The sequence below is a fragment of the Dermacentor albipictus genome, chromosome 1 (genome assembly GCF_038994185.2).
Source record: "Dermacentor albipictus isolate Rhodes 1998 colony chromosome 1, USDA_Dalb.pri_finalv2, whole genome shotgun sequence".
Taxonomy (NCBI): domain Eukaryota; kingdom Metazoa; phylum Arthropoda; class Arachnida; order Ixodida; family Ixodidae; genus Dermacentor; species Dermacentor albipictus.
Genome location: NC_091821.1, coordinates 166,342,077 through 166,364,737, shown reverse-complemented (window position 1 = coordinate 166,364,737; position 22,661 = coordinate 166,342,077). Strand labels below are relative to the sequence as shown.

Here is a 22,661-nt window from a genome sequence, read left to right as displayed (position 1 = left end):
GTAGTGCACAATATTTTTTTTTTATGTCTGGTGTCTAAAAAGCTAGGTTACTACTGTCTCATTTTCAACTTTATTGTTAATTGAAATAGATTTGCTGTGGCTGAGCAATACAGTTTGCCAGAGTGGTAAAACTTTAAGGCAGATTATCTTCTGTATCACAAAGCATGAATATTTTTCATCTTTGTGATGGTATCTTGCTGATTTGTCACTCAGGTTCTGGCTGATGGACTGCCGGCAAGTGAGTGAAGCGACCAAGTTTGCAACGGAGCTTTATGCAGAAGCAATGCACGTACCATTTATGGCGAAGTTTGTGGTTTTTGCGAAGCGTCTAGACCCAATGGAAGCCCAGCTTCGTGTTTTCTGCATGACAGATGACAAGGAGGACAAAACATTAGAAAGTCAAGAGCACTTCACTGAGGTGGCCAAAAGTCGTGATGTTGAGGTAAGGGCTTGGTGTGCATTACAGATGGGCCAGTGGGTGACTGCACAGAACAACAGATGAGAGATGTAAAATGGCAAAGACATTACGGGTGCCATTCCAACTGTTTTACTTAACTGTAACAGCACATCCCATAGCTACTTGAATGTAGCATTGTGCATATTCATTTGTAATGTGCACTCATTTTCATGGCCAGGAAAAAGAAGTGTAATTTGCTTGATTGTAACATGCAAGACTTGCAGGCAAAAGTCCATTCTTTTGTTGTGTGAGTGATGTGCACATGTGGCCCATTTTTGTGTGCAAGTTGCTTGCATCAGCAGCATCTAGGTGAAGTTTTCCTTATTGTCCTGCATATTTTCGTTTCTTAGTGGCTTCTAGTGAAGTCAGGGAAAGAAATAACTGCATGGGCAGAACTCACCTCTGATAAGTTTCCTAAGCCAGAGATGGATCATTTAAATCAACTGATTTGATTTGAAGCCTGCCACAACTTAATAGCACTATTGTGGGGATGAGTAATTAATGAGTGCTTTATAAATTCCGACTCGGCAGGGCACATTCAGGATACTCTGCACACTCAAGACAGTACCCATTGTACTACGACCCAGATTGGCGTGAGAGGTTGATCTGCCAAATTGGAACTACTGCTAGTCCAAAGCCAGTGATGGCAACCATGTCTTATAAAGCTCACACATAACAGCCACCCTTACTATAGCCTAAAGTTATTTGCCTCTTGGGGCTCCACATTCATTGAGATGATGGTGGCTATACCACTGTTAATCACCGCTTAAAGCAAGGTCCGTCGCATTTCTACTTCCTCTTGTGGGCTAAAAAATGCATGTGTTGAGACTTTGCGACATCGTATTAGTAGCCCACCTTCGATATTATCTACCATACACCTGAGTCACACAGCAGTGGGAAAACAAATTCTCTGCACTGCTACATAAAGCCATCAAGTTGGCCATGGGCTTCCCCATTAATGCCAGCACTCCTTGCTTGCTTAAAATTGCCTGTTACAATGCAACTTGACCACAAAACAACCATGTCACCATCCATAGATGCCATCGGGAAATCTCTGTTCTATGCATCTATGGTGAACCTTATTTATTTATTTATTTATTTATTTATTCATTCATTCATTCATTCATTCATTTATTTATTTATTTATACTGTAGACCACTGTGTGGTCCATGCAAGAGTGGTTTACAAGTAGTAAACAAATTCATAAGCAACAATCAAGCAACAATAAGAAATGAAAAAAAAAAAGATAGGTAATGCGAGGCATGGGACACTAATTACAATCATAATACAGGTGTTCTAAGTTGTGTACAAAATAATTTGAATAAAAAACAGTGTGGGGTAGAGCATTCCAGTCCGACTATGTTTTAAGAAAAAAAGCTGTATCTAGTATATGAATTAGTCCTTGTGAATATTGGGGCAAGTGTCCTGCTATGGCCGTGTTTAGTTTTCCTAGTTGAGTGAGGATGCACGCTATTTGGTATATTTACTTTTATGTTTCCTGCAAGACAGTTTTGAAGAAAAACCAGCCTATTGACTTTTCTGCGGGATTGTAAAGATGGGATGTTTAGTTGCTGCATAAGTAAGGAGGGTGAGTCAGTCATTTTGTACTTCTTGAATATGAAGCGCACTGCTTTTCTTTGCACACACTCTAACTCTCGAATATCATTTTTGTTAGGGGGGTCCCATGCAGTGGAGGCATATTCGAGCGTAGCTCGAACGCATGTGTTATAAGCTATAAGTTTAACGTTAGGAGGCGCACTTTTAAGTTTCCTTTTGAGAAACCACAATTTTCGTACTGCCGAAGTACATATAGCCGATATATGTGATGACCAGGTAAGTTTGTTATTTAAAATGATACTGAGATACTTGCATTTATTTGCTTCCTGTATGTTACACTGATTGAGTACGTAAATGTGCTAGGTATTTTCTTTCTCGTAACAGGCAAAAGTAAATTTTTTTCTGTACCTAATTTTATGTCTCATCTGATACACCAGTCTCCAATGACTTGTAGGCTTTCTTGTAATATTGCATGATCATTTGGATTACTGATTTCCTTAAAAACAATGCAGTCATCCACGAACAGTTGAATGCAGACACCACCATGAATCAAGTCTGTCAAGGCATTCATATAAATCAAGAACAGTAACAGTCCCAAAACACTTCCCTGGCGCACGTCAGAAGTAACATGCAAAAGTTCTGAAGAGTGATTTAAAACATGTACATATTGCCGCCTCTCCCGAAGGTAGGCAGCAGTTCAATTAATAATATTTAACGGAAGACTCAAGTATGCCAACTTGTGTAACAACTTAATTTTAATGGTCATCTTTTGGAAGACTTAAGGGCTCAGCCTACCATTTTTTTACACCCAATCAATTTACCACAGACAAGAGTAGCAACATGCCCAGGATAACTGGCCATAACAAGCATAGTGAACTGCAGAATTTCATGATATGGATACATGATTTTTTAACCAGTGGAGCAGATTATAAGCATGGCATTACTTTTCTTAAAGGAACACTAAAGGCAAATATGAAGTTGATGCGGACTGTTAAAATACCATTCCAGAAACCTCGCAGTGCCTGTTTTGTGCTAAGAAAAGACTTAGAGTACGAGATAATTGCGTCTGAAGGGTCCACATATCTTAGTGCAATTCAAATCGGTCGCCTCCGAATGGGGAGTGGTGACGTTGCATATGCCAACACCGCCCTTTGCTGCTGTCGGTGATTAAAACAGTGCCTGACAGACGGCACTGCAGTTTTCTATGCAAAATGCAAACGTGTGGCCATGAAGAAACTGAGCCAAGAATTTGCCACTGCAGCTGCTCTTGGTCATGTGGCGTGGACCGTTTGGGAATCTCACGACATCACATGGACGTGGCATTCTCTTCGTCTTGCACTTCGTGCGAGTTTCATCAGCCAGTAAAACCAGTGCTGCACTACGTGATAACGAAACTACTGAAACACAAAAGCGCGGGCGGCGCAGAGAGGAGAAAACGAAATCTTTTGACTATTTGCGTTGTTGTCAAGGGCAACATCAGTGAGTTTTTTCTAAAGATCAATTAGAAAATGTTACTAGAAAAAGCTACATCGAGACCGCTCCAACTTACCCCTACTCCGCTCCCTTGCGGCGCGCTTGATCGCATTTCCACAAGCTCCCTCCTCTCCCCCTTTTTCCCTTTGCTCGCGCGGGAAGGCGTCACTCGCAAAGCCACCATATTTCGTCTCGACCTCGCAGACTTTCACTCACACCTTTTCGCAGTGCAGATCCGATGAGGGCGGTCTCCAGTTTATTTAAAGCAGAAGTGTGCTCTTCGCCGAGGCCCTTGCCATAAGCAAGTTGCCTGAGGCCCTCTATGTAGCCCATTGCTACAGGTGCGCTTATAGGTGCTGGCTCCGAAGTTTCGTCATCGTCTGATTCCTCCGCGTCACTCTCTGCCAGCACTTCACAAATGATGCCCTCGTCCATGCACTGTTCCGCAATATCAGTGTCTTCATCAGCAGAAATAAAGTAATCCCAACCAATGTCGTGGCCCCCCATGTCGAAGTCGATGACGCGCTGCCCCAAATCGCCGCTGGACTGATAATGTTCCAAAACAACAGGCTCGGCATCAGGCACTGCGTCAATGAAGCCAGCCTTGCGGAAACAGTTCCCCATGCAAGTGGCCGTCATCTCCGCCCAGGCCACCTTCACCATTTCAGCGGCTGAATGCAATGAAACTTGAAGCGGCAAGTTGGCGGCCGGGCAGTCAACATCGATGAGCAAGCGCTCCACAATGCGGCATCTATACGATGTATTATGCCCAACTGAAGCACCTGCGCTTTCAAAGTGTTATTGGGCGGCAGGAAAAGTAGAGTAACTGCCGTCAGAGAAGTTCGCACGTTGTACGCTGAGCAGCTGTCAAGTACGAGCAGCACGCCTCTGCGTTGCCTCTGCATGTCGCGGTCAAACTTGCCCAGCCACTCTGCAAATAAATTGCGCGTCATCCACGCCTTAGTATTGTGCATGTAGCGCATGGGTACATAGCTCCAAAAGCAATGCGACTTCTTTGATTTTCTGATTACAAAGGGCACACGCCGGCCGCTGCCATCTTATTACTGCACAGAAGTACTGTAACGTGCACTTTACTGTGCTTGCCGCCAGCACATGAGTTGCCCTTCATGGCGTGCATCTTGCTCGGCAGCATCTGATTAAATAACGCAGTTTTGTCGGTGTTATAAACATCCTGCTCCGCGTAGCTTGCAATAATGGCTCGGTTTCTTACAAACTGCCTCACCGACAATCGATTTAAAAACAATCCCATGCTGTAATTTGAACCGATGTAGCCAGCAATTGCCTGGGCAGAAGTCGGGCTTTTGGCTTTGCCCAGCATAATTGGTCAACTTATCGGAATGTTGCGAGCCCATGCGTCGCCAAACCACTTAAGCAATGCGTCTTCTATGTCTGCATAGGTGGCCGTCTGCAGGTGCCTTCTGTTCGAAGCAGTAAACAGCGCTGAACAACAGGACGCAGAGAAGGACACAGACCACAGCGCTGACTAACAACCAAGTGCCTTTATTCTTTTAGCCAGCTTATTTATACTCTTCTACCAATATCTCAAAGCACAAAAGCAACACAACTTCAGCATGCGCAGGGGCAATGAATTGCAATCCATGAGATAGAAAGGCTATCTCCTTCGCAAGGAGAGAAATGGAGGGGAGGCTTACACTTGCTTCGCCGCTATTATGAATCTGGAAGGCTTTGGAAATAAGACGTGCGCAGTCATCACGGTATTTTGACAAATAAGTCACATCTTTAAAAGGCAGCTTGCAGCCGCATTCATTGCAGTGCAGTAATAATTGACCATCTCCAGCTTATTTTTGAACCTTGTTTGAGTGTTTGACAGATGTAGAAATGCTTGCATGAGAGAGGAATCCCAAGCACTAATCTATCACTTTAGCTTGACTTAATATTTGCCTTTAGTGTCCCTTTAAGAGCTTTAAAAACCTGTTGGCATTGATACCACATGCATTCTGAAACTTAAGAACATTGTATTTGTCAATGCAATGGCCAACTTCGATGCATACATCTTCTTGAGCCCAAAGGCTTGGACAGCCTTTGGGCATTCTTCACGGAGAAAGGTGGAGACAGTACCTGTCTTTATGAGGAAGGGGTCATTGATGTTGAGGAGGCACAAAAACGTTTTGCAGGAACACTCCTACTTGCCGTTGGCAGGTTCCATTTTCAGAAACAATAGCCCGAAGAGGGCATAGTTCCTTGTGAGTCAGGGCGCTGAAGAACACAGAAAGACTGATTCCTTTGCATGCCTTTATGGAGCAGGCCAGCTTCAGAAGTCCGGCCTTTCTGTTCGTTGAGTCGGCGTCAGAGCTGACAATCTTTTCCTTAATCTTTAGAATCATTGAGATGGTTGATATCAACACTTTGTACTTCTTGACCAACTCGCAGTTTTTAGCACCTTGAGACAGTTCCGTCAAAATCACTCGCTTCGTTGCCACGTCCAGTGCTTTTTGTTCTGTGACCGCTGCAGGCACGGCATTCCCATCCGCCGTCCTGAATACAACTCAGGCCCACCCAACTAGAACGAAGCGTGGAAGTGAGGAAATCATAGAGACTAGTGTGGAGTCTAGTGTGGAGAGGCCTGCTTCGCTTTTTTTTTTCCTTCCTCCATGCTTCGCGGTAATGGCCAGAAAACGAAACTTATGAACTTTAGCTGGTGCAGTAGCGCGACCACCAAGACAGCGAAGAAGTTGCAAGAAAGAGTGAGTGGATGGGAGTGGAGTTGCGAGGAAGGGCAAGAGGGCGACCTTGGAAGCCATGAGCCGACACCCGTGGGCAGCGCGTGGCGGCGAGGAGAGGGTAGCGGGGCACGAAACGGATAGTTCGCCTGCGAAGAAACTTTGGAAAGCGGACCGACCACGTACGTAAAGGGGTCGGAGGTCATCGTTATTTCGCATTGTGGCGCCGGGTATACGCCGTGCGTTCACTGTAACTGGTCGGCAGGGCTCAGAAGTGTTCGTTATACGGGCGACGTTATGCCATTAAAATGATGTATATTTTGACGGTGGCATGGTTCTCGTTCGTTTTAAGTGAAAGTTCGCCTTAAGTGGGGCCGTTATATGTGGGCTAGACTGTAATTCAAATTCATAGAATGATTCTGTCAAACATGTATAGAGATGTGTGGTGTAAGATACTCATTAATTTGGGACCAATTTGATGCACAGTGGCTAATTCCAAATTAGGACATTATTGTGTGTGTCATGCATGGTGTTCCAGCAATGAAGCAAGCATGGGAGATGCACAAACGTGCTGACATTACAATTGGCAACATTGTGATATAGCCAGATGACAACTTTTCCTACATAATACAATGTAAACCAATTCAAGGTGCTAAATAGCAGCTTTTGCATGTAGTAGCTCGATTCCGAGATACATGCTTTCATGGATAATGCAGCACTTGCCAGCTCTCTGTGTCATTAGCTGCATTGGTTTGTTCTCATGCCTTGTGATTGAACCATTGTGCACAAAATTCATGATTAGTTTCCTTACTAATGTGGATGCAGCGTAACAACTAGTGCCAGTCTTTTGTGGCAGCTGTTTTTACCCTCTCCTATATTGTTGGTGCTTATCAGTTGACTGTTTGGATGAGACTGTTGGTGATATGCTAGTCCTTTAGTAGCGTATCTGAGCCTTGCGACAAACATTTTCTCACTAAGTTTTTCAATAGCTTGACACCCCCAAAATTACATGTCCTTTGCTGGTCTTGGGAGCCATAAATGAGGTTTTACTGCACTGCTTTATGTTAGAAAAATGGAGAAGGTAAAGGGACATGACAACATGGACAGGATACGGCACTGTGTCCTATATGATATTTACCATTTTTGCACGCCTAATGATAGCACTTTTTTGTCAAAAAAATTGATGCAAATTCAGGGGTGCGATCATTATGCGAGTTAAATTTCCCACGAAAAGAAAAAAAATTTTTTTTTTTTCATCCCGCGTTTGCTGCGAAATGACAACAGGTCAACAAGCAAGCGGCTGCCGCTGAACAGTGCGGGACACCAAAACAATAATGGTGGCCGGCGGAGCAAGCCGAATGCGCCGAACTTGATTTCTTTTTCTTCTCGTGAGTACATTACGCGCATTGAAACAGTTTTTTCTCTATCAGTAATGAATAATATCGTAAATATCGGCAAGTTTGCGACAATAACGTGGCCATGTACACTTTGAGGCGACAAAAACAGAGGTGGGCGCACTTAGCTGCCAGTGACAGAAACAGATGGTGGGCAAGCTGCGGCATTTGTCTTCACTACTATCCTTATACGGCGTGTTTCCGCTAAGGGTGGGTGAATATCTTAGCTGGGTTACAAGCGTTGGCATATGAATAGGGTACACTGCTAATGTATCAATGTAAACGTGACCCCTATCATTGTTGCTCACGATTTTTTGCGTGCCCACGAGTGCAGACGAGTATCGAAAGGCACCTGTTTTGTTGTTGTTGACCAAAACCATTATGAAGTCTACAAATAATAAAGCCAAGGTAAGTTTGGTTGTAGCTTTTTTTTTTCATGCCAGTGCAGAAAGTGATGAAAGGAATGAAATGGAGCATCTGCTTAAAAATGTTTGGTGCATGCAGACTGCTTGGTACGTCTTCAAGCGTGATCATTAGCTAGACTTGGCACACGACATATCTCTACGACAAGTTCTGGGTGCGATCATTACACGGGAAAGAGAAAAAATCGAATTTTGACAACAAAATTCAGGGGTGCAATCATTATGCGAGTAAATACAGTAGGTCATCTGGTGCGTTACTACAAGCTATGTATCAATTACTACAAGGTTCTGCGAAAAACTGCCCAACCTACAGCAACACTTCAATTTGTGTGCAAAAATAAGCCATGGTTCTTTTTTCTCTTTTCTGGCCATTATGTGCACATTAAACTGTTGTGTAAATGCAGTAAGTTTCTTTTTGTATTTTTACACAGTGAAGTGGTGCTCAGTATTCACTGCTGTCATAATAGCTATAAGTTTGCTGATGTAATAGTGAAACTTGTCCTAATGCTTGTCATTGGATGAGCTGGTAATCCATGATGCCAAGAAAAACTCCTCGTGTAGCTTCTTGTTACCCCTGTTATTCTTCTACACTAAATTTTTTTTTGCAATCATAACATTGAGGGAATGAAAATACACTACATCAGTGTTTTGTTAGCTCCAAAGAATATTGAACTGGCTTTTTGCTAATGAAACCTTAGAAAACATGTGAACTATAGCTTCACAACAGGTGCTCTGTGCGTGAAATCTTCTGGACTTTGCAGCTGATGTTGTGCTCTGTTTCTGCTCTAGGTGCTGGAGAAGAAAAGTCAGTACTTAGAGTTTGGAGGCAATTTAGTTCCTGTGACTAAGTCGGGCGAGCAGCTGCAGCTCCAGTTCCAGGCCTTCCGAGAGAACCGACTTCCATTTTCTGTCCGTGTTAAGGATCCTCACCAGGAGCCTCTTGGACGGCTTGCGTTCATGCGTCAGCCGCGGGCTGCTCGTTCCACAGAACCCCCTCAGGCACCTCTCTGCAATCTCAACATTGCCTTACCAGAGGTAAGATTTCTTGTTTGCAGGAGACTTTGTGTGCTTAACTTCCTGACTGCTTTGTAATGCAGTATGAAGCCTCACAGAACCTTTCGGAGCTGGTTACACTGGAGAAGAAGTATGGCTTTGTTGAGGAGACAGGCCTAGGTAGGAACATACATTTTTCTTCTTTGTGAGCTTGCTTATCACTGTATAGAAAAGTCTTTCAGCTGTGCATCAGCAGTATACCTGTACCATCATCCAACTCATCCACGCTAAGGATGTTGTTGAAGGTAGGAACATGTTCTCATTGAGAACGAGGAGTACTGGGTTTATTTACAATATGAGGAGTAGAGAACATTATGCCTCATCAGTCTAGCATGATAGAATTGAAGTACACTGAGGAGCCGAAAAAGTCGGCTTAAATCCCTTCTGACCTCCCTAGATCCTTAGGCCAGGGAAATCTACCGTCCCACCTTCGTCTAATCACAGCGTCCAAAGTCGTCGCAGGACCCGCGTTGTGGGTGAGGGTGCACACAATCACTCGGGCACCTTTGTTCACTGAACACACAGAAAGGAGGGGAGCTTCGCAGACAGGGATTGTCACCCTTGACTCAAGCTGGCGTGTCTTGGTTCCGGGGATGACCCAGCAATTAGGTGGAGTGGCTGTCAAACAACCGTGGTGGTTACCGGAGTCCGTGAGGAAATGCCATAGAATGCTCTTTTCCAGGACTTTCTTGCTCCCGTTGTCGGTGATGGCGACAGTGAACCATCAAACAAAACTCGATTCGCCAAAAGAGGACTCGCCTTGTTGTCGCCGCAGGTCTGTCTGAGGGGACGCATTGTTAGTAGCTTCATGAAGTGATTCGTCGCAGTGGTGCAGGAGAGGCTAGAAGGTCACCACTCCCGCTGGCCGATCGTAACAGCTCCTCCGTGACCTGGAAAATCTCGACTGGCCAGTGCTGATGAGAATGCCTGGTTCCAAGGAGGATGATATGGCTTGCAGCAACCAGCTGCGAAATGCTCACATACACCCCAAAACATCTCACAATGACAGGCAGCAGCAAAGCAAACCATCTCACAACACGGCTCTGCACAGCGATGAAGTATCTTGGATCTTGCTTTAGACCCACCAGACTTCAAAGAAAACATGAGTGCAGAAACGGCAAATACTGCATTTCGCTATGCAAATTTCAAAGGAATTTTGTGTCGACAAAGTTGGCAATCATGGATGGAGTTCTGCTAAATGAAAGGGAATTGTCTTGGCTTTACAAAATAATAATAATAAAAAAACAAGTATTAGTCTGGATCTCTAAATGCAGAACGAGTTTCAAATGAGCTTGCTCATGCCATCCGCATTGCTATGTAATTTTCCCTTCTTATATCTAACAGAAAAGTTGTACTATTGGAGGGTGAGGCTCCATCGGAACTAATGGCAATTTTTTTGTGACATTTGATTGAGCCTTGTCAGAGGGCAGTGGTCAGTCTCGAAGATGAATCTTGCTCCGTTCAAGTAACACAACAACTTCTGGGCTGCCAAAGCCAAAAAGGCACATTCTTTCTCTGAAGCACTACAGGCTTCCTCTCTTATAGTTAGTTTATGGCTGGCATAGAAAATAGGATGTTTCTCATTATCATTGTCGACCTGACTAAGTACCACACCCATTCCCCTGTTGCTTGCGTCGGACTGAACTATGAATTTCTTTGCATAGTTTGGCTCACGAAGCACAGGATGAGAAACTAATAACGTTTTCAAACCTTGGAAAACGTTCTCTTTGTTCTTATCCCAGTGCATGTCACTCTGTGCTCCCTTTCTGAGTGCGTCCATTAAAAGGACTTGCTATTTGTGAATAATTCGGACTGTACCGTTGATAGTACTCAACAATTCCCAAAAATGAACGAATGTCTGACTTCGTCCGCAGCTGTGAAAAATCTCCAATTGTAGCTGTTTTCAGCTCCGCCAGCTGTCTTGTGCCCTGGCTGACAACATGACCCAGATAAGTAATCTGCGAGCAGCCAAACTTACATTTCTCCACCTTCATCGTTAAGCCTGCTTCCTTCAACTGCGAGAACACCTGCTCGAGGTGCGATATAAGCTGTTTCCAGCTGTCAGAAAAAATTGCGACATCAAGTTATTGCAATGCGCAGTCCTGCAAGTCTTTTTAGGACAATATTAATCAAATTAGAGAAGCTAAACGGCATGTTTTTCAGCCTGAAGCTAAGAATGAGAGGGCGAAAAGTGCCTACAGGTGAGATAGTAAATGTGGCTTAGCAGCTGGCACTTTCTGAAAGGGGAACTTGCTAGTATGCCTGCACAAGAGCTAGAGTCGAAATGTATTTAGCAGCGCTGACTTTCGATTCGTTTCTAAATGTTGGGTGTTGGGTACAGCTGATCTCTGGTGATGGCATTTAACTTCCTGTAGTCAACACACGAACGAGGGTCCTTATTAGGGGCTTCCATAAGTATTAGGGGTGATGTGTAGCCACTCTCAGCAGGCTCAATAACTCCCAACTCTAACATGCGCTGTATCTCTGCCTCCACAATTTCTCTCTGTCGTGGAGACACCCTGTAAGGCTTTAATTTTACGGGTTCAGTTGATGTTAGTACTATTTCGTGCATTATTAGTTCGGTTATACCTGACCGATTGCTGAATCTGTCGAAATATTCCCCTAGCAGCCCATTTAGCTCATATAACTGCTCGGGTTTAAGAGCGTCCGTGCTTACTGAGTGTTTTCCAACTTCTTCCAGGCTGATTTAAGAGTTTGAGGTCGCCTTGCACTCATTAAACTCAGTATTAATGTCATCCAGCTCTTTGATGGCAAGGTTAATCACTCTGCTCTGCTCCAAGTACGGCTTCGTGAAATTGCAGTGGTATATTCTCACCTCCTTCCTGCGACCTGGCACTTTCTGCACATAGTTAGCATCTGAAAGTTTCTGCAACACTTTAACGGGTCTGTCCCAGTGAACTTCAAGCTTGTTCTTTCTTGAAGGTCTGAGGATCACTACCTGTTCCCCAACATTAAACGTTCGAAGCCTCGCATTCCTGTCGTAATAGAGCTTGGCGTTCTTTTGTGCCACACCCATGTTCTTTTCGACTAGTTATTGTGTTGCCAACAGATTTATCACATACTCTACCACTGTTTGACTCTCTCCTCTTTCCTCCCACATCTCTCAACATTCTCTGTGGGGAATGGAGTGTCCTCCCATATACTAGTTCTGCTGGCAAGAACTCTGTATCCTCATGAGAAACCGTTTGCAAAGCAAACAAGGAAGCCAGAAGACAATTCTCCCAGTCCTCCTTGTGCTCGTAACAGAGTGCCCTCAAAACTCATAAAGCGCTGAATGCCACCTCTCTACGCTATTTGACTGAGGGTGATAGACGGAACTGCGTATTAACTTTACCCCGCACTTTTGTAAGAATTCGGTAGTGAGTGAGCTGGTGAATACTGACCCTTGATCTGCATGAATTTCTGCTGGAAACCTGACTCGAGCGAATACTGTTAAAAGCTTGTCTACTACTTCAGTGAAGCTGAGTTCTTTCAGAGGGGTTGCCTCTGGAAACTTTGTAGTCGGACACAGCATGGTAAATGGGTACCTGTTACCTGACTTTGTCTTTGGTAGAGGCCTTACTGTGTCTGTCACAAGTCATCTGGAAAGCTCTGATATTAAGGGCAATACCTTTAAAGGATCTTTTCATGTTTCTCCCGGTTTACCCTAGTGCTGGCAGGTGTCGCATGATCTCGCAAAGTTTTCTACGTCTTTGAAAGAGCCAGGCCAGTAGTATTCCATAAGCAATCTTTCTTTCGATTTGTTTAAGCCTCGGTGGCCAGACCAGTCATTTCCATGACAGAGACCCAAAAGGTCTTCCCTGTACTTAGTACGACTAACTGATCCAGAATCCTGCCCTTTCGGTCTCTGTAGTGCTGATATAGCAAGCCTCCTTTCTCGTGCATTGTCAAGTTGCACCTAATAGTGCCTTCTTTAGCTGTTACATCTAATTTAGCTAGGCTGACGTCACTCTTTTGCTTGGCTGTCATTGACTCTGTCCACATGTAAGAGCCGATTAAATTTCTTTTGAGGCTGGTGATAGCAACGACCCTGTCTCGCTTGCGAGAGCGTCAGCTGGCTCTTCCTGCATGCGTGAACTTTGACTCATGCCTTGTGATACACCCTTGTTGAGATGGTCAGCAGGAAGTATTTCTTCAACCGCTTTTTCATCCCTCGAGTCTAGCTTGGTTTCTGGTGCCGAGGCTACCTCTTTTGCTACTTGCGCTAGAGCGGCTTTTCCATTTTCAGATGAAAGTGACACGATTTGAAGAGCTTAGGATCACGTCAACGCCTGTACTGCACCCTCTCCAAGTTTCAGCCCCTTCTCACGCAGTAACAGTTCCAACTGATTAAAAAAAATGCAGCGACAAGAATTTGGAAACTGCAGCCTCAGTCACGAGCTCCCCGAACAGCTCACTTATTTTGACTTTCGCCATTGGCTGACACACACTGTGTTCTTCCACAACCTGTTTAATCCATGCTACTTCTCCGGTGAAGCCATCTGCCGTCACGTAAGACAGACAATGTCCATGTAGGCAGCACTGTATCACAGTACCTGGTATGGTTTTTCATTAATATGCAGGTTGTGAAGATATGGGCATAAAAGTTACATGTTCTTGTCTTTTTTGTCCACTTATGAAAAAACTATGCTGGGCTTCCTGCAGTTCGCAGTGATATGTCTGAGTTTGTGGCACTTATAGCAGCAGATCGGTCTAAAAGATTCGAATTCCCTTTCTGCTCTTTATGGACGGTTTCACCATTTGACCTCTCTTCACTCTTTTCTGACATCCTTTTTCTCTGGGCCTGCATGCTCTGCTCATTTTGTCTGCGATTCCTTTTTGAACGAATATTGTTCCCACGGTCCATTTCGATCATTTCAACTCCCGTCCTTGGCACTCAGCTTTCTACTTGTTGCGTACTCTTCAGCTAATTCGGCTGCCCTTTCCACAGTGTTTATGCTTCCTCTGTCTTGCATCCACAGCTTCACAGATTGTGGGATGCTTTTGTAGAACTGCTCTAAACACATGCATTCAATAATGATGTCTCTGCTCTCGTACGATTCCGTGCTTTTCAACCACTCGACTAGGTTTACCTTTAAGCCATATGCAAACTCCAGATATTCCTTGCTAACCTTGCCTGTGCTTCAAAACCTTTGCTGAAAAGCTTCGCCTGAAAGGTGGTACTTATTCAAAAGGCTAGCCTTAACCTTTGCATTATCATATGCATCTTGTGCACTGAGTCTGGCGATTGCTTCAGCAGCTTCACATGGTAACATAGACAGCAACGGCTGTGGCCATGCACTCGGAGCGAAGTTCACCTTCTCGCAAGTCCTTTCAAAATTTCCTAAGAACAACCCTATGTCGTTCCTGACATCAAATGGCTTTAATAGCCTGTTCGTGCAGTATGATTCTGCCTCACTTGAATGTTCCAGAGCACTTTCGCTCGCTCAAGACAACTCCAAATGTTTACTTTCAAGGTCGAGTTGAATTTTTCCTTAACTTGCAGTCTTTTTCGCATTCCTCACTGTCCCGTTCCATCTTTTTTCCTAAAATGTTCTAACCCAATTCTGATGTCCTCCTCACTGGCCTGTTCGGAAATCAGGTTTAATATTTCCGATTTCATCATTATCTTGTGTACTTACAGGCCCAGTTCCTCACCTACAACCAACAATTCGTCTCTCAGCAGTGTCCTGAAGTCCACGATTACTATTTTACTTCCTTGGTCCTGCTGGCTAAATACAACTAGGTAAACACAACCTAGCTAACAACCAACAATCCAGCTTCCATACTGTTCTAAACAGAAGAACCACAAAATGAAGCCTAGAGAGTCAAAGCAAAAACCAAGCACTCACGGCAAACACAGCACCGCCTTGCAAAGTCAGTCTCACCGCTGCCAGCCAGTTGAAGAGTTGGGCTCGGGCATGTCAAAAGGGGTAGCTGGCCCATGCTGTCGTCCCAACTCATCCGTGCTAAAGACATTGTTGAAGGGAGGAACATGTTCTCATCGAGAACGAGGAGTACTGGAGCCAAAAAAGTACGCTTAAATCCCCTTTGCTCTCCCTATATCCCAGGCCAGGGAAATGTGCCGTCCTAGCTTTGTCCATTCGAAGCGTCCAAAGTTGTCGAAGGACCCGCGTTGAAAGGGAAGGTGCACACAATCACTCCTGCACCTTTGTTCATTGAACACACAGAAAGGAGGAGAGCTTCGTGGACGGGGATTGTCACGCTTGACTCCAGCTAGTGCATCTTGGTTTCTGGGATGACCCAGCAATTAGCTGGAGCATCTGTCAAATGACCATAGCGGTTACCGGAGTCCGTGAGGAAGTGCCGTAGAACGCCCTTTTCCAGGAGTTTCGTGCTCCCATTGTCAGTAATGGCGACAGTGAACCATGAAGCAACACTCGATCCACCAAACGCATCTCGTCTTGTCGCCGCAGGTTTGTGCAAGGAAACGCGTTGTTAGCTTCACAGAGTGATTTGTTGCAGTTGTGCACGAGAGGCTAGAAGGTCATTACCCCTGCTGGCCGATTGTAACACTGCCTAGGCTGTAGCAAGGTGTAGAGTTGGATGAGTTGGTTGATATTGCTTTTTCTTGCAGCTCAACCAGCACAACTTCTCTGTGCTTATATGCCGGTTGTACTGCAAGCAAAATGCCTGCCGCGAGGAACCTTTCAGTGGGGCATATTAACACTTGCAGATAAATATCAAGGAGGGCTGATTGGTGGTGTGCTGTTGGCTTTTTGCGACATCGTCATTGTGTGGCCTTCAACTACTGCATCGGACTGACTGGCATGTGCATGAGTGGTTTGTTGTGTTGTGTGGCCACTATGTCCAATTTCCATGATGTAACCAGCCTCATGCTTCACGTCTGAAATCATTCATTTGGTACTGGTCCCATCAAAAGATTATTTAATTAATTACATTTATTTTGCTCTTGAGAAATTGAGGATTGATACCATAATTACAGAGTTCACACTTACTAAAGCAAAAAAAAACATAGAAGACACAAGATGTTTGTGTCAGTACTCCTGCAAAATGTCTACATTGGATACATGTAGGCTCAGCTGGAGCATACCTACTTTTGATTGTCAAAAATACCCCCATCTCCAGTTGGCTATGTCCAATCTCAAAAACTTCTGTGGAGAGTTGAACACATTAATCATTTCATAGGTAGCTTAATTGACCAGCTACATAGCTCTGTTCTAAAGTTTTCTGGCAGCAGATTTACTCTATATGTTAAAGAATAATGCTTAATATTGCTTCTGTGTCAGCCAACAAGGCTACTTGCTTGTTCACATTGGTTTTGTTTTCTGAAATGACTTGTAACACTGAAGAAAGAGGTGCAGTTTTGCTTATTGAATTTGCTTTGAATTATTGATGCTTACACAATGCAGCCAAGCCTGAGCTGATCCACCGTGCAGATCTGCGACTCTCTGACATTGCGCGAGAGCTGGGGTCAGACTGGCCAGCATTGGCAGCACAGTTAGATGTGCCAGAGCAAGATGTGGCATCCATTCGTACGGAATGCCCCAGTGACCTGGCTCAGCAAGCACTGTTAATGCTCCGACTCTGGATGAAGAGGGCTGGAGGCCGTGCCACAGGTCAGCCTATGCTGCTTCACTTCTTCTGTGAGAGGGCTTTGTAAGCAAATATGTGACTGATAAGACAGTGAGGACATGCTCTTCATTTATTCATGTTATAATTTTCGTTCAGTTGCAAACAGCTTGGAAGTGCTAATAGCTGCCTTAGAAGGCTGTTCAAGCCCTGCTGCTTAAAAGCAAGTATTAGCACTGTAGCTGATGTCAGGACCTACAGTGAGATGATTATGAACAAATTTTTGCATGTTACTATGAGAGAAACCTCCATGCGGTACACTTAGGGTTTCATTGAAAAGACATTTGTGCTGTATTATGCTATTCTGTTATGCATGTGGTACGACAACAATGCATGGCCCTTGCCCGAGGTAAATTTTTCTGAAATTCCAGAAGGGAAACCAGTGTACTCAGGGTGTCTACCAACTGGGAAAACTGGGAATTCTCAGGGATTTTAAATAGTCTGGAAAAACTTGGGGAAAACTCAGGGAATTTGTGCTTTAATCAGGGAAAATTAGCTGTCATTTTATTGAAAGGGAACGAAAGTCGCCCTAGTGCTGGCTTGAGTAAAAATGAGGAATTGTAATGAATTGTATTTGACGCCGTGTCATCGGCTGGAGGAGTTGCCAGTGTACAGTGAACGACTGATTTTCTGGACACCCCATTTTAGGGAAATGCCCTATAATTTGGATGGCTTCGCAGCACCAACATGTGCCCCATAGAGTAAATATATAAAAACGTTTGTAATTTCAGATGCAAGAACAGAGCTGTCCAATTTTCCGGATCCTTTGCCACGACCGCAGGTCCGAAACAGCATTAATCAAAGCGAACACCGCCGTTTTGATTATCTTGCCACCTTGAACCAGCGCTCTTGTACGCAGATTCGCTGGCAGCCGTAGCCACCACCACGGCAACGCGAGGTTTGGCTGCTTCGACATTCGCTATTAAGGTTCTTGCCATTTGGTGCCGTGTTTTTCATTGAAAGAATTCGCCACTGTCAGTAATGGCACTGACTCCGCCTTTGTAATCCTCGCGATTGGCTTCGAAGCTTAGAAAGCATGGCGCGTTGCATAATACCGGTTCCCGAATGACAGCTTCGCCTCAGCACAGGAATGTTATGCGGTGAAGCATACATAAAGTATTGCAGTGAAGCTTAACAAGCATGGGAAGGGGCACATTTCAAGGGACAAAGTACGTAGTGCATAATTATACACGCGTGCACCCATAGTCTCCTGTCGCAGTACGAGCACCTGCCTAATAGGTGTACAGAGTCTTTTCGGACGTGCCTGTAAAGATTTGAGCCCTTAAGGGCAGTAAAAGACATGCATCCATTTTTTCGGACTGCCCGATTTGATTTTTCGAGTGTTTTCGTAGCCCCTGGGGAGTCCAAAAAAATTGCATGTTCATTGTACAACTGATCAAGAGGGTGCTTCACATGGTCTGTGGGGCAAATGTGCGGCGGAACGAGGACAAGAAAAGAAATGACCGTCGCATTCAGGAATGATCAGGAAAGGAACTGTGCGGCCTCTACTTTGAAGGAGCTTGAGCTCAAAAAGCAAAGTGTTGACTGATGGAAAGATGCAGGTGACCCTCATCCAAACCAAAATAAACTCTTGAAAGCAGTAAAACACAAGACAGAGGCATTATGCGTGGGTCGAGAGTATGTGAGCATAGATGAAGTTGACTTTCCTGCTGCTAAGAAAAATCTCACTTGTGACAAAGTTCAGGCCTAATACCAGTGATCTTGCTATCACTTGATAGAAATAGCTCATTTTCGAGAATATTTGCTTCTGTATGCATCTCTTTTTATTCGTACTTGAAAATGTTCAACTCGATTTGCAATGGCTTTTACCATTTTCCTTTTTCGAAGATATTTGCTGTGCATTTTACTATCCCCATCCCTACCCGCCATGGTCGCTCAGTGGCTATGGTGTTCGCCTGCTGAGCACGAGGTCGCAGGATCGAATTCCGGCCACGGCGGCCACATTTCGGTGAGGGGGAAATGGGAAAACACCCGTGGTACTTAGATTTAGGTGCATGTTGAAGAACCCCAGGTGGTCAAAATTTCCGGAGTCCTCCACTACGGCGTGCCTCATAATCAGAAAGTGGTTTTGGCACGTAAAACCCCATAATTTAAGTTTATCCTCCTCCCTTCAGTTTTCTATTTTGAATAAAATAAACGTTACTCCTTACTATTCAAACTGGATTAGGGTTTTTTTTTTTTTTCTTAATATGCTTACTTGAGAGTGACAGCATCGGGCGACGTGGTGTTCCCCAGCCTGTGTTGACATAAAATAAAGTTCTGTGTCGCTGAGGGAAAACCTGGAAAACCCAGGGAATTTGAAAATGTCAACTTGGTAGACACCCTGTGTACTACTATAAACATTGCTGTTTAGTGCATGTTGCTTATAAATAAGCACACCACTGAGGCATCCACAGTGTACGGCACAATTAGTAGTACAATGTCACTATGTTAGTGGCTGCAAAATGATAACTTTTAAAGGGACACTAAAGGCAAATACTAAGTCAACGTGGACTGTCAAATATCATTCCAAAAACCTCGCAACGCTTGTTTTGAGCCAAGAAAAGATGTAGTTTATGAGAAAATTGCAAGTCCAAATGCCTTTTTCGTAATTCAAATCTCCCGCCACCCAACCGGGGGAGTGGTGACGTTGCATACGCCATCACCACGCTTTGCTGCCGTTGAAGTGTAAAACGGTGCTCGACAGACTGCGGTACCGAGCCAAGATAGAGCGGTAGATTCGCCGCTGCAGCTGCTTTTTGGTCAAGTGGCGTAGTCTGTTCGGGCATCCCGCGACATCACATGGAAGTTCAATTCTCTGCTACTTGCAGTTTGTGTGAGTTTCGCGAGCCAGCAAACCAGCTTAGCACTACGCGATAACGAAACTATTGAAATTGAAAATGTGGGCGGTGCGGAGTAAAGCGAAAATGAAACCATTTGACCGCCCATGTCATTGTCAAGGGTAATTTCAATGAGTTCTTTTTTCTAAAAGATGAAATAGAACTGGCCAAGTAGCATTTTACTTCATTTTATAATACAAGGATGTTTTTTGTAATGAATGGTTAAGTACTAGTGACAGAATTTAACTGAGGAGTGCTTTCATCTTCAGGCAAGTACTTGAGTGTCCTGTTGGAGTCTCTAACCATGTCCTGCATTTACCTTAATTTCTCAATTATTAAGGCTCTGTTCGCAATAATATTGATGCCTTAGAGATTCCCAAGCACTAATCTATCACTTTAGCTAGACTTAATATTTGCCTTTAGTGTCCCTTTAAAGAGGTCCTGAACCACCCTTCAGGCTTTGGGAAAGAACACATTCAGCAAATAGCATACACTGCTGTGAACATCTCAGCCTAATACTACAGTCATGCGTGGCAGGTGGAGTTTTCAATCGGAGTGCGAAGTTATCTTTTTGACGAACACCCTCTTTTCAAACAGAAGCCTTCTCCTTACCCATTTCGAAACTGGCACCGCCTTGCATATGTTGTCATATGCAGGATTCCCATACACGGCTGCTATAGGCCAATAGCTGACATCAGTCACTGAGGGTGTTTGGATTAGTGCGCTCATTCCTACTGTTACTGTGTATATTAATTGATGCAGTTAACTAAACAGGATTAAGTGAGCAAAAATCTGCATTTTCAATTTCTATAAAAATTATGCGTATCTGGAAGAAGCCAACTATCGTCTGCTCACACTCGGCTGCACCTGCCCATGTAGGAATGGAACTTTGGCCACAATGCTTATTGGGTGGCATAGTTATTGGGTCTCGCTAATTTTGATTAGTTTGTAACAGTCAACTTGTTTCAATGACATATATTTATGGCACCGTCTGTACGTTTAAAAAGCACGCCAATTTCCTAACTTTTTCTTTTCTGTCATAGGCTGCCACTATGTGGGAATACAGGGAATTTTTTTCGCGCTCCTCCCTCACTCAGTTTTCGTTGCATGGTTTGTTTTAGTGCTAGTTCGCTCCCGTGCGTATATATACTACCGCTTGCGCATTGGTGCGCGCGCGGCAGTTTGGGTTTTGTTCCGTGGGCGATTTCGGCTTGCACTTGCAAAACCGATGGCTATCTCGTTACTAATCGCTCAAAGGGCGACCGCTTGTTTCTCGCTCGTTTAGTGTCATAGGGGTGCACATAGGAAGGAGGCTGCTGTGCATGCATTTCCATTGCTTTTTTTTTTTTTTGAGACTCTTGAAAACTAATTGCCTCTGGTTGGCGATAAGATGAAGATTAGCGGAAGTTTGTCACACGTTTTGCTTTTTTGACGGGCGCATAACCACACAGTTTTCTTGAGTGTGCGCACCTACACAGTTCGATTATGCTATGGATGTACATATTAGTGTAAGAGCAGGAACATTGACTGCGAAATATTCTCGTGTGCGCATTTTCAAAGCCTTGAACTATAAAAATGTATCAAATTTTTAATTCTTATAAGTTTATTTCCTTTTTTATTGTTGTTATTCATGAATGAAGAGTACATAAATAGCAGCGCAATATATTTTTTCTCACTTTACAGTCACCCTAGAAAAATTACGGTAAATGTTTTGCGAAATAAGTCCCTAAGAAGGATTGTAATCTGCAATAAAATAAAATCAACCCTGGGCAGTTGCATATGGCGAAAAAAATTGACCCTCAAATGGTTAAGCCCAGATCCCATGTATGCTACGCGTGCCATACCTCACGATGAATGGCAGTTAGTATCTACAAGGTACGCATGCCAGCTCACACTCACTCCCGGCCAATGTTGCTTTCGACCACTGCTGGCTAAACACCTTGGCAAACATCACTTCATATTGAGCTATTGTTAATGTTCAAAATGCGCAATTTAGATTTGTGTACTATCTCTGCAGGACAAAGCCTGCCTGCACCATGTAGCATGGCCAGACTAGAGCGCACACGAGCACGCATGCACTGTAGAGGGCACTACGCGCCATGCATTCTATATATATATATATATATATATATATATATATATATATATATATATATATATATATATATATATATATATATATAATAGCTGTCCAATAAAGGGGTGGGCATTCATTCGGTCAACTCGGCTCCGAGTCACTTCAGTAGACGCGGCTAGCGTCTGTCAGCACCCTACATTGTACATGGTGTCAGAAGTGGCCTTCGGCTTGTTCACTCTTTCTAATGGCGGACAAACTGGACGCTGCGTTTGCCAGGGTACCTGGACTCCAACAGCCATCGAGTTTCAACTTTGCCGACCCAAGTGCATGGTCTACCTGGATTGAGCAGTTCGAGGACTATGCCTACGCTACACGATTGCCGACAAGGTTCGGGTACGAATGCTTCTTTACTGCATGAGCGTTCAAGCTCGACGCACGCTGACATCTTTCAACTTGTCGGCCGAAGAAGTTCAGTCGAGTCGTACAGCGTTGTTAAAAGCAAGTTCGCCTCGTATTTCGTGCACCCACTAAATGAAGCTCACGAGAGTTATCGTTTTCGCAAGCGGATGCAGAAAGGAGACGAAAGTGTTGATGCATTATTATTCTGCGTTGCGAAACATGGTAAAACGATGCAACTATGGCTCAGTGTCCATAGAGGACAGGCTCGTTCGAGACCGATTTATCATTGTTTTGTTGGACAGCAGGTAATTGGAACAACTCTGCCGCACTTCCGGCTTGACGCTTGGTAAAGCGCTTCTGCATGCACGGCTGCACGAAGATGCCAAACGAGAAAAATGTGAATGAGAAAGCCAGTTATCTGGGCCAGTCACCGTTGATGTAGCGAAACACTGGCCAACGAAAGGGCAGTCATGTAATCAAGCGTTGGGATCAAGAGAAACGCTCCTCGCCGGCCTGCACAGATCGTGTCACTTCTGCAGACAAGAAGATCATCAGCGGAAATTTTGTCCTGCCAACAAAGCAGTTTGCAAGTTTTGCAAAATGAAAGGACACTTCAAAGCAGTTTGCTTAGCCAAACAAAGCTCGCAAAGCCGACAGTCACATGCCATCGAAA

The 22,661-nt window shown here is 44.3% G+C and overlaps 1 protein-coding gene across 21 annotated transcripts in view; it reads left to right on the top strand.

Moving 5' to 3' along the window:
• LOC135911558 (uncharacterized) overlaps nt 1-22,661 on the top strand; it is a 412,939-nt gene that overhangs the window by 251,847 nt on the left and 138,431 nt on the right. For all 21 annotated transcript variants that reach the window (XM_070528859.1, XM_070528854.1, XM_070528861.1 and 18 more), the window contains 4 exons: nt 214-442; nt 8,795-9,040; nt 9,103-9,178; nt 16,453-16,659. In XM_070528859.1, the coding sequence (XP_070384960.1) occupies nt 214-442; nt 8,795-9,040; nt 9,103-9,178; nt 16,453-16,659 (758 nt within the window). The remainder of the gene's footprint in view (nt 1-213; nt 443-8,794; nt 9,041-9,102; nt 9,179-16,452; nt 16,660-22,661) is intronic.